The sequence below is a fragment of the Capricornis sumatraensis genome, chromosome 2, assembly GCF_032405125.1.
Source record: "Capricornis sumatraensis isolate serow.1 chromosome 2, serow.2, whole genome shotgun sequence".
NCBI classification, from domain to species: Eukaryota; Metazoa; Chordata; class Mammalia; order Artiodactyla; family Bovidae; genus Capricornis; species Capricornis sumatraensis.
Window position 1 is genome coordinate 21,258,105 of NC_091070.1, and position 12,714 is coordinate 21,270,818.

A 12,714-nucleotide genomic window follows, 5' to 3' on the forward strand; every position below is an offset into this window, starting at 1 on the left:
GGGGCAAAAATCAGACAATGACTGAGTAACAAATACGTTCTTGCTTTCTAGGTAAAGAAAAATGAAAATTCTAAGCAGGTTATGGAAGACCCGTAGCCCTCATCACAAAAGCTATCTGTCAGTGCAGCCACAGTGAACACGCACAGTACACGTGTCTCTACTGCCTACATGTATGCTTCGTTGTCCCATTGCACTGTGCTGACAAAACCCCAGTTCAAGGGCAAAATAACAAGAATTTTGAGACCACAGCTGCCCAGGTCACATGCCCATGGAGCATCGCAGTCTTAGTGAAGAGACCCTGGATGTGCCAGAACAATTATCAAGGAGAATCAGAGAGGAAAAATTATGCTCAGATGAGTTTCCAAAATAGAAGAGTCTGGGTAGGCTTGGGCATGCCCGCCTTCACTGTGCGCTTCTGGTTAACACCAGTGGTTACCGGTAGTTGATTGACTGAACTTCCCAGGAACCAAGGGTCTCAGGGTCCTCGCCTGCCACGTGCACTGCTCATCTCTCTCAGAAATTCTGGGAGGTGATGAGCTTTACTTACCTCCGGGGCTTCTGGGAGGGAACAGAATAAGAATGCAGACTCTCTGCAGGGCACTTTTAGCTTTCACCCCAGGCTCCTTCCATCTTGTCTAAGAACGCCTGCTTGGACGGGCTTTAGAAGCAAACATTTAGATAAAGCATGAAACTCCACTCACCTTTCCTTCCTGAGTTACCCTGGCTCGCAGGCTTATCGGTGACCGAACCTTGGGTGAAAGGGGAAACAAAAACACAGACGTTCAGAATGCATCGCGGTTGGTTTCTTTCAGAGTTGGTAAAGCCTGCTGTTAGGAGCATATGGTTATGTATATAGATACTGTATACACAACTAGGAACATTATATACAAAGTGAGTACATACATACATGTGAGTGGGGTTTGTTTAACATCAATGTCACTGGTATCACAGCACTGTTGAGATGAACCATGATTTCCAGGCTCCCTGGCAATAGTCTCGAGCAGATTTTTACAAAATTCCACATCCACATAACTCCTTTGTTGAACATTCCACTCACTGCCCCCTCGCCTCCACTTCCCACCAGTTCCACGTTCTGAGCCACATTCAGTCAGTAGGGCCGATGGCAAAGAAAATCCCTCTCACTGCAAATGCAGTGATTGACATCCCTTGCCGGTAAGGGCAGGAAATCGGTGATTTTCCATCTGCATTAAGTAGAAAATTGTTGGCCCAATTGTACTGAATGGGCCAAAATAGTCTGAGGCATGGAAACAATTTTCTAGATGCAGCCCGATCCTCAAGGAGGGTGGGTAGTGGGTGCGTTTGGCCAAACGCGGTGCCCTGCTTGTACTCGGGTGCCCTGCGCCCCGATCTGACAGTCCTGACCCTGCTGCACCTGCCTTCCCCGGAATGCCCTGCCCCCCACACACAGGGCACAGCCAGCTCAAGCATAGAAGGGCATCAGGGGAGGTCCCCGCGACAAAAGAGAAGAAATCCATCCCTGTTCACATCCGACCCCTTCTCCATATACGAGTTTTGTGCGAATTCAATTATATTACCCTGCATGACTTGTTTCTAGCACAGTTGTTTGCTTTAAATGAAACTTTCCAGGTCATTTGCAAGAAAGTTTCATTCCTCCCCCTCCCCACACCAACCCCAATTAAGGTTTCCAGTTTCCATGTAAACCACAAATAAAGTAAACTTTCCTTTTAGGCCTGCAAATTTTGGTTTCCTAATGTAGATACTTACTGCCCTTTCCACTCACTCTTCCCCTTATATAGCAGGGCTGGTCGAAAAAAAATGAATAAATTTAGGGGAAAAAGAAAAATGTTAGGACAGGACTGCTGGAGTTTGGAATTTCCCATAGGCGTTAGAATAATGTTTTATTCTTTGCTTGCACTTAAAAATTAAAAATACGTAAATACATAAAATCTCATATACACAGATTACAGAGAAATAGGAAGCAGCTGGTGGGTGGGACAGACTTTTTTTTAACATAGGCTGAGCTGCACAGTGAATTAAGGGAGTGACTTGAATTTCCTTACCATCAGAATGGAAGCGTGGGGCTTCTATAAATCCATAATACACAATCCCACAAAACTGACCTAACAAAATTTCTCTATGCCCATAAAGTTGGAAATAGAAAAGATTTGATTTTTCCTATGGACTTACTAGGAGAGTCTCTGTGAAAGAGTGGTTCCCTAATTTGTCTCAGCATCAGAACCACCTGAGGAGCTTCATAGGCATGTAGACTCCAAATCTCACTCTAGACCTGCTGGATCCAAATATTGAAGGAGAAGCCTCAACATTTGGGTTCTTTTTGAATTCCCCAGGCACCGCTGATGACAGCCAGATTTCAGGACCCCTGCCACGAATGTTGTCCATTACTGTATGTTACACTGGTGGCAAACATATGGCAACACAGACCACCGCTCCCCTCTCCTGCAGCCATGAAAGACATCACTAATTGCTCACCATAGCCTTTGATGCTAAATTCCTGTGCACTCTTGAAATCTGTCTCAATAAAGTGTGCCTAGGGTCCCTAGCAACCAAGAGCACCCAAGCTATAAACTTATAGACTGTGCTTGGGTAAAGAGCATTGAACCAGAAACCTAAACTCAAAATAAAGAAATACATACCCAGAGACATATACTGACCCTATCACCCAGCTCCCAACAGAGCAAGCACGTTCAGGCGGACTCCTCCCTGACGGGGAAGAGGACTCATAACCACCACCAGTCTTTCAGAGGTCCACCCACAGATGCAGGAGACCGGCCAAGGCATCTCTCTCCACCCCTTTTCTCTCTTCCCGCCCTTCCCTACGGTACCTGAACATACAGGAGTTTTATTCTGCACAGAAGAGCCGCTGATGGGCTTCCCGTCGGGGGTGACACACCAGCAGTACCCTGTGTAAGTGTGGCACTGCACCTGTTCGGGAAGTGGGGAGCAGAAAAGAACCATCAGTCTTGGGTCGCAGCATCAACAGTGGCCTCCCATCCATTTCAAACCCTCCCTGGCAAGGCGGAATGCTGCTTCCACTGCTCACTCCAGCAGCCCGCCCCCAGTGTGTCCCTTGACGATGGGCCAGAAAACGCTGTGCTTTCTGCGTGACTCTCAGGCGCAACCGCAGCCACTTATCTTGGGCTTCACGCTGTTTCCTTATGACATTTAACACTTAATCTCTCACACCACACTCAGAAATGTCCGATGCGTGTCCCATCTATTTGTAAGAAGTTCCGACTGGTGAACTAACTTGGCAAGTACAAGTTGGAATGTCATCGCTGTAGGTTGATACATCCCTTAACAGGCAGAGACAAGTGAAAGGCTTTTCTTCTTTTTCTAGCTTTTCCGAGCACCTGTTCCTACAGTCAGCTTGCCTACTGATCATGTGACTTTCCTGAGAGAAGGCCACACATGATGGGGCTGAGGCAAGAATAAGGCCACTTGCTCCTGCAGGTGCTAGTTCTAGGCGCCCTGCTGCACCACAGCTTGACCTTCTTCAAGCCTCCTTGCTTAGGTCCATGCTGATGGGAACAGGAAATTAAAATGAGGCTTTGGCCTTCATTTGGGGTGATTCTCCTTTCTCTTTCAATAGTTGTCACTCTGTTCACCTCCTCCACTGAACCCCGCTATCCCTTTTCCACCCACTTTCTACACAAACCTGGGCATCACTCCCCTGCTTAAAATACCTCAAAGACTTGCCATCGGACTCAGGATAGAGATGAGGCTGATTTGCACAAGCTTAGGGATCCCCATGGTCTGGCCCCCGCTCTCCTCATATCCCCATTTTACCCCCAGATCTCCACATATCCTCCATTCCAGCCACAAGCAACTTGTCGAGGCTCAGAAACACATCCTAGTGTCTCATGATTCTGAACCTCTGTTTGCTTCAACCAGTCAATCTTTCTGGAATACCATTCCTCAACCCATTCCAGCCTACACCCAAGCCTTTGTCTTCCCACCTCATTCAGGATACCTTCTCCTTAAAGTGGTGTCAGGCTCCCTATGTCCTCCCTCTCCTTCCTCTGACCCTCCACACAGCCTGGCTCCCCTAATTCCCCCTATTACAACGAGCCTGATGATCTGTCTAGTCTATCTCCCCCATTAGACTGTGCCCTCCCAAAGGCAAGAGACTGAAACTTGGCTGTTTCTATATTCCAAGCATCTAGCACAATGCCTGAGATTTATTGTAGGCATTTGATGAGTTGAAAGAATGCATGCATTATCATATTTCCTGAATTCTTGGTTTCAATCCATCCTAAAAATGTAACATCAATTTAAACAGCCCTGCTACATTAAATGTAGACCTCAATCACAAGATGTGTGCCAACCACACAGACATTAAGTGTGGGCAAAAGGTGCCTCTTGGGATCAAGGACTTATCAGAATCGAGGATAGACAGCAACAGCACACGAACTGAGAGGTGAGGGACAGGGTACAGAAGGAAAGGACAGAGCAGACAGCCTCTGTAAAATCCATAAGTTATCAGCAAGACAGAAAAGACTTCTGCTCTTGCGACAATACCAAACACCACAGTTTTCCCCAAAACTAGTTGTTTCATTACAGACCTGCACTCAGAAATTGGGATTTAAGAATGAGATGCAGGGCATCTCACTCCTACCAGTATGATGACCGTATAATTGAGGCATTTACCTGTACCATGCCTGCAGAGAAACTGTGTTCAATGCCTTCACCAAAGGACCATGTTTCACTCCCGCTTTAAACCATGGAGACAAGCCCTGAATCCCAACATCACGCTTACTACCCCAGATGCTGACTCAAGATCAGTGTCCTCTGGCAGGTTAGTGCTACCTTCCGAGGAGGCCTAAGGGTGGAATGGAAAGCAAGCCAGATACACCTGGATTTGAATCCTAGATCCAGCCAGTTACGTACGGATTTGGCAGTTATGTTACTTAGGTCTTTGAGCCCCATCTATAAAACGGGGATCCTAGCACCTAACCTGGAGGGCACTGGCCAGGAAAACAGCAAGTGTGAGACCAGTGCCTGGCCTGGGCCGGTGGCTGGATACAGGGTGGCTGCAGCAAGATTGCCTTTGGCTGTGTCAGACAGCCTGGCCAGCTGGCCTCCAACGTGGGCACAAACACCCCCGGGAAGCCCGGGAGACTCTGGTGGGGAGCACTCCCGGAAACTTGGAGTCCACCCCTGCAGACTCAACACGGCCCACAGGGGACGGCTCTTCGCCAAGGGCAGCATTTTAACGGGGCCTAACTGGCTGCTTCTTCCTCTGTGGGGAAGTCTGTTCCTGGGGCCAGTGGCCAGGCTGACTCACCCTGGGGCTCCTTGGCTCTCACGGCCAAGGCCAGCGTCTCTTTCTTGAGGATGGTACCCAGCCCCCAAGTCCAACTCTTAGACAACATGGAGCGCCCCTCCTCTGGGCCTGCAGAGTCCTAGCTGAGGCTGCTGGGGACAGAAGCGTGTGCCTGAAGAAGAGACAGACCCTAAAGCTTTGTTCCAGGGGATATAATCTGACCTTGGGGCTCCGAGGGTCCCCAGGGCCACATGCTACCTGAGAGTACCCGCTGTGCCCCTTTGGACATACAGAGGCTGCCTCCCAGCCCCCAGGCCAGGCCCACAGGCCCAAACACAGCCCCCCTTTCTCCCCAGGGCCCTCAGCATTTTCCTCAGACCAGGCTCCAAGGAATAGACTCCGGACGACAAAGTCCACAGGCTGAAGGCTGCTTCCAAGTCCTTCAGAGTTTTACAGCTGAGCTTGAATGAGGGATTGTTGCCATGTCCCTCTGAGGCATGGAATCCACAGTTATGGGCACACCTGCCCCAGGTGTGCTGCAGAGGCAAGAACAACAGTGAACAAAAGCAGACCCAGAGGACCTAGACCACTGCAGGAAGCACCCAGCAAGGTCACTTTCCTTTCCTGAAGGATCTCCAGGTGAATGGACCCACAGTTCTTCACCTAGAGGCTGTCTGAAAATTGTCTTGGGAAGTTTCCAAGATGTCTTCTTGAAGAAAAAGAAGTCATATGAAGACAGAAAGCAGTGGTCACAGAGTCAGACTGTAGCCTGCCTTTCTTAACTAACCAGCTCCGCCACTTCCAATTAACCACTGAGCTTTCCAACCCTCTGCAGCCTTGAAAAGGTCTGTAGTCAAACCAAGCCTCAGACTGTCCATGACCATTTAGAAAGAGGGAGATAATAATACCTACCTCACTCAGTTGCTGGGCGGATTACACTAGATAATGTAAATAAAGCACTTAGCTCACAGGGTAAGTGCCCAGTTAAACTTAGCTATTTATTTTTATTATCATGGTGTTATTTTTTTAGCCAGCTATCTGCACTCAAAAGAAAAACACAGCCAGATTCTCTGATGGAAACTAAAGAACATTCTATTCCAACCAGCCCCAAGGGAAGGGGCAATTTGAAATCAGCAAAAAGTGTGAAAAAGTTTGAGTAAAAGAAGGGAAAGTTTATTTTCATATAGAAATAGTTTCATTACTCTCAGAAGAGAGAAGTAACATTTCTTGTAGAAAAGCAATCAGACCAAATGTTAAATCCTACTTAGTTTCCCTTCTTCCCTTGCAAACTTTATTGTTTAAAACTAATAAGCAATCCTCCTTGTTCAGATGGTGAGTGCAGCCATGAAATTAAAAGATGCTTGCTTCTTGGTAGAAAAACTATGGCAAACATAGACAGTGTATTAAAAAGCAGAGACATCACTTTGCTGACAAAGGTCTATATAGTCAAAACTATCATTTTTCCAGTAGTCATGCACAGATGTGAGAGTTGGGCCATAAAGAAGGCTGAGCATCAAAGAATTGATACTTTTGAACTGTGGTGTTGGAGAAGACTCTAGAGAGTCCCTTGGACTGCAAAGAGATCAAATAAGTCAATTCTAAAAGAAATCAGTCCTGAATATTCATTGGAAGGACTGATGCTGAAGCTGAAGCTGCAATACTTTGGCCACCTGGTTTGAAGAGCAGACTCATTGGAAAAGACCCTGCTGCTGGGAAAGATTGAGAACAAGAGGAGAAGGGGGTGACAGAGGATGAGATGGTTGGATGGCATCACCGACTCAACAGACATGAGTTTGAGCAAACTCCAGGAGATAGTAAAGGACAAGAAAGCCTGGTGTGCTGCAGTCCATGAGGTCACAAAGAGTCAGACACAACTGAGCAACTGAACAACAACAGCTTTGTTTTATCTCCCCCTGCTCAAAACATCAACCTCCAATTCATGAACTTTCAGACTTAATCTATGTGAAGAGCATGGGCCAAGAGGAACTGACAAGGTAACTGGCCATTTCTAGTGTTTAGCATCTAGTGCAGTTTTCAAATCTCAGGGTTGTTCCAGCCACAAAGGTACAGATACAAACCATGGCATTTCTTCCTACCCTACTCTGGAACAACCTTGAGAAGGTTAAAATGTCAACTGATGGGTCTTCCTTAAAAGACAACAAGTGTTTTTACATCAATCTAAGTGAGGTTACTCTCTGCTTAGACTGCAGTGTGTTCTTAGGTAGGAAATTTCATCTCTGACTCATATACTTAAATATTTTTGGCAAGAAGCCCTTTGCAAAAACAGCCCAGTGGTTTACTTCAGGTCAACCTCTCTGTCCAAATGAAGACAAATCTGAAATTATTTTAAGCTTGTTAGTCTTCAACATTAGCTCAACTTGTAGACACCTGGGAAAATGTGGGAGGCCAGCACTGCCAATGAGTGCAGTTGAGTAACTGATGAGCAGAGAACAGAGCAAACACCAGCTAACAGAGCAAAACAAACCAATGGGGGCATCAAAAGGGAGGAAACCACGAGAAAAGCAAAGGAGACGACGGGCCATATGTAGAGCCAAGGAGCACTCACATGTCACACCCCAAATGAAAAACACCACTTTCTGTCTTTACAATGATTTTCCAAACACCACCATGACTGAGACAGTATCTCATTTGGGCCCCAAGGTCACCCAGTGTGCAAATCCTTCATAGGAGAGGTGCATGGAGCAGAGGTTATTTGTTCAAATATCACAGCTAGTTCATAACAGCACAGGAATTCAGATCCCAAACTCCAAGCTCTCACAAAATTTCAGAGTTGACAGAGCTGGAGAAAAATCTTAGAGGTGACTAGTCTCACCCAAATGCTTTACAAATGGGGAAACCAAGACCCAGAGACAAGAGAGATAGCTTGATGGCCAGTACCTATCCTGGCAGACGGAAGTCCCCCAGACCTGGAAGGGAGACCAAGAAAGGCCTGGGTCTCAGGGCTGGTGTATAAGGGAACTGACCAGGTATCTTTATGCTTTGTAATTCTCTGGCAAATGGAACCCTTTTGAGGGAGAAGGGGAGGAAGTGGGATAAATATTCAAATCAAGAGTCTTTTGCTCCAGTTTGAGTGGAAGGCCATTTCTGGAGTGGCTCAGATGACAACATGGGGGCCTTTGCTGTGCCCCCTGGCCAGCCTGCTTTCCTCTAGCTGTTCTTGGGGGACTCCTTGGACAGGGTTGGACCTCACATCTCAAAGTAGCATATTTGTTGTTGGACTTTTGCTGTTTTTCCTACCAGCTTCCCTAGGAGAACAGTCTCCCCAAGTGTGGCTACTTTCTTCCCTTCTCCTGGAATGTGAAGCTACTGTTCCTCCATCTTTCTATCTGTCACTTTGCTATAGCGATGGATACAGTTGGTGCCCTTTGGGGTGTGGCCAGGAATTATTGGGGATGAAGGGGTTCTCTTGCCAAATAACTTTGGAAATATTGAGCCAAATAAAATAAAAAGATTTGTTGATGGCAGGACATATCAGAGCCTTAAATCTGTTCACAATTCAGCTCTAAGAGGAAGATACCATTTGCAGCAATTCCTAAACTTCTTTAACTGTCAGAACTTCCCTTAACTTTGAGGGAGTGAACCCAAATCCCCCTAAAACTGAGTTCACCTCCTGAGTTTATGATTAATCTCTCTATCCAAAACTTTATCCCCTTTCTGGTCCTGCTTGTATTCCCCTCAGAGGGTAGAGGAATACCAAAGAAAAGGTGGAGTTGAAACTGAACAAGACTCTGTGTGGTCCTCTCAGGTATCCAAGCCCATTCCTTGTTTGTAGAAAAAGGCTTTAGTCTCCTAGGCCTTCCCTGAGTTCCAAAGAGCAGACTCAAGCAGTTACTAACTAGGGAAGTGAGAGCATGCAGAAACAAAGGAAGAACGGTCAAGTAAGAAAAGTAGTAACAGCTTAAACAGTAATTCTTCAATAGAACAGAGCCCCAGCTCCAGCTCAGTAAGAACCTAGAGAGGTGAGATGGCGGAGAGGTGGGGGCGATGTCCAAGTGTGAGAGGACATAGATAAACCTGTGGCTCATTCATGTTGAGGTTTCGTAGAAAGCAACACAATACTATAAAGCAACTACCCTTCAATTAAAAATAAATAAAACTTTAAAAACCAGCCCCAGTTCCTCCTCAAGGAATCTACATAATCGTCTGATGCACATCTTTGAGTTGTTTTGCAGGAACTAAGACCTACGCAGATAGATGGATGATGATGACTACATGCTGACCACAGCGTATAGACCCTAGACTGGATGGAACCAGACATTGATGATTACGATTCCAGAAACATCACCCTATTACCTCGCCACCAACCAATCAGAAGAAAGTCCACAAGCTGCAACCTTCACTCCAAATGCTGCTTTTCAAAACCCTTCCCTGAAAGTCATGAGGGAATTCAGGTCTTCAGAGCATGAGCTGCCTGTTCTCTTTGCTTGGTGCCCTGTGATAAAAGCTATACGTCCCTCCACCTTAACTTGGTGTCAGTTAATTGGCTTTGCTGTGCATAGGTGAGGGAGCGTGAACCCAAGTTCAGTTCAGGAGCATTCCGTGGCAGTATTAGTGTTCTCTGAAACATGCCTTTTTTTTTAAAAAAAAAAAAAAAAAAAAGGCAGTATAATGAAGTGCAGGGTCTTGCCATATTTCTCTTTTTCCCAGTCATACTTTCTTACTATCCAGGTATCAGGCTTTCATTTAGTTCACTCTTCTTGAAACAATTTCCCTCTGGCAAATCCCCACCTCCTTTTCTGTAATGCTTTCTCATGTTCTATTTATTAAGAAATCCATCTTGAATTGCCTCAGACCTTCACTGACAACTGGGGTCCCCTCCAAGGCACCTTCAACCCAGTGGCTACATCCCTCCCACATCCCTTTTCTTTGTGCTTCTTTTGTAAAATAGAAAAATGTGAACCATATGCAAAAAGACAGGCTTGATTCAGCATTCTTAGTAGCAACTACCAAACTTGTAACGAAATGACTACTCTCATGTACAGGAACATTTCCCAGTGGGAAAAAGTTAAACTAAAAGCAGAAGGCATGTGGATATTTCTCTAACTCTCCTTGGCAGTGGGATTATGAAACATATTTTTCTCTGTAATCTGCCAGTTGTTCCAAAGCAGTTAGTAGGTTTTTTGGATTAAACTAATGCACAAAGTTAAACATCTTGCTGTAGAGCTACCCAACCACTTAGTTTCAGTGCAGTATTTTCAGCAGGCATATTTTCCTTTCTTCTGCATTCCCTATAGGATCTCTTGTAGGAAATTATGTTTTTCCATTGGTGCCATGCACCCTCGCTGAATGACTGAGTCTCCAGGCCATCTGAGGTTGCCACTTATCCCCCTAGAACCTCTTTCCATCAGAAGCTGCAAGAGAACATTTCTTATTGCACAGTAAGATTCATACGGAGGGCTTATGAAAACAAATTGCTAGGCCCTGCTCACAGTTTCTGGATTCATTAGGGACAGGGTCAGCTGGAGAATATGCATTTCTAACAAGTCCCCAGGTGATGCTGCTGCTGCTGCTGGTCCAGGGACCACGCTCCAAGCACCACCGTTTTAAGAGACACTTCATCACTCCATCCTTTCCAGCATTTATCATGAAATACTCAAGAAACAAGCACTTTTCTAGGTGGGAATTTGGGAGCAAGGGGCCATGGGACAATACTTCTTTCCAAAGTTTTTCTGTTCCAGTTGTCTTGATGACATGTGTTCTTTTAATTCAGGAATCTAGCGATTGTGGCCTTAAATCTTCTGGGTGATTTTACACATGGAATAAAGTTTGATTGCAGTGAGAAAAGCGAGAGTAGACAGGAGAGATGGCGTAATCCTTTTGGTCTGGCTAGCATGAGCTGTTTTTCCCTCAGTTGGAAGAGGTTATCCCACAAATCTCCCCCTCATCTTTAGTCAGGTTTGGATGAGAAGCAACAGGATGCAGAAGGAAAAACATGGCTTTGGATTCAAAATGACCTGGGTTTAAATACCATCTCTGTGTGACTTTCACAAAGTCACTTACCCTCTCCAAGCCTATTTATGAAGCAAGACTGACGGTGCATACCTTGAAGGTTATTGAGAAGACAAAATGAGACGAGATACATAAAGCATCTAAAATAGTGTTGGATGTAGAGAATGCACTCAGCACAAGCAGATTTTGTCCTTTTCCCCTTCCCATTTGCAGAAAGGATGTCCTTTGTAGCTTCAAAGCACTGCTGTTCTTGCTGGCTGTAGACACTGTCTCCTGCTCAATGCCAAGTCTAGGGAGGACTGTCTGCTGGGGAATGAGGGAGTTTCCTTTTAGAGTATTTACCTGGTCTTCCAGAATTTAATGGAGGAGAGGCAAGGAAGGAAGGTAACCCCTCAATTTCAAATTCTTCTAAATGTGGGAGTCCTTGTTGATTATGTTTTTTATAACTTGATGGTGTAACATGGCTGCCAACATGATATTAGTCAAGCAGTAGAGAGTTAAGAATAAGAGATGATAATACCATTCTTTCCTAAGCTCTTTCTGACCATACCTGAAACACTGTATCCAGTTTGGGGAAGGACATTCTATAAGGGCAGGGTTGGTGGGGTGGCGGGGGAGGGGGTGTGTGTGGCAGGGCTTGCAAACTGAAATCAGAGGAAATAAGCCAAGAGGAAAGAGAGACATAAGTCTCTAAGATATGGGAATGAGTGCTATAACTAAATATCTTTGCCAGGGCAAAAAGAAATATTTCTTGGCTGTAAAAGAGGACTTTACCAGGACATAATGGTGTTGGTCTTCAGATTTTTTGTGGAAAATGAGATTTCTGTGGATTCAGTAAGTCCCTTAGATAGAATGGGGGTCATCTATTGGAAATCACAACTCTCAGGTCAACCCAGAGAAGGACTTTCCAATTAAACTTGCCCAAAATGCATTATGTTGCCATTGGTGGTAGTAAGTTTCCTGTCTTTGGTGGCAATCAAGCAGAAGACAGATGATGGCCTGGTGAGATATTATAAGTAGAATCTGAACCCTGGACGTGGTGAGACAGGGAGAGGAAGGAAAATATGAACCAGATTATCTCTAAGGTCCCTTTTGATCCAAAACTTCTGTGATTCTACAACTGTACCCCAAGGTGAACTTCTGCTACTTAAGAGGAAGGTCAATATTTACAAATTGTCACCTAATTGCCAGGGTTAGGCCCACTTTTCCAAATACATGATGAAGAACATTTTGTTAGTTTCCAAAAAGTGTAAAGAACATTCCCCCCAACACACACATAAAGATATTTTTGAAATCTTAGTGTCAGGGTTTCGGAAGAACTTTATTTTCTTGACTTCTTCCCTCTTGTTTGGTGCCTAGAATGAGCCAGGTTTTGTAAACAGCAAACACAGCACCTCTCATTTGTTCGCTTCTACTTCCACTTCAGGGGGGAAGATATCAAATACTTTTTATGTTTTTAAAATATCCAGTAAAAAATA

The 12,714-nt window shown here is 45.3% G+C and overlaps 1 protein-coding gene across 3 annotated transcripts in view; it reads right to left on the reverse strand.

Moving 5' to 3' along the window:
• Nucleotides 1–12,714, reverse strand: part of SMOC1 (SPARC related modular calcium binding 1) — a 145,412-nt gene that overhangs the window by 53,364 nt on the left and 79,334 nt on the right. For all 3 annotated transcript variants that reach the window (XM_068963397.1, XM_068963398.1, XM_068963396.1), the window contains exons 4-5: nucleotides 2,826–2,925; nucleotides 702–749 (exon numbers count right to left, since the gene is read on the reverse strand). In XM_068963397.1, the coding sequence (XP_068819498.1) occupies nucleotides 702–749; nucleotides 2,826–2,925 (148 nt within the window). The remainder of the gene's footprint in view (nucleotides 1–701; nucleotides 750–2,825; nucleotides 2,926–12,714) is intronic.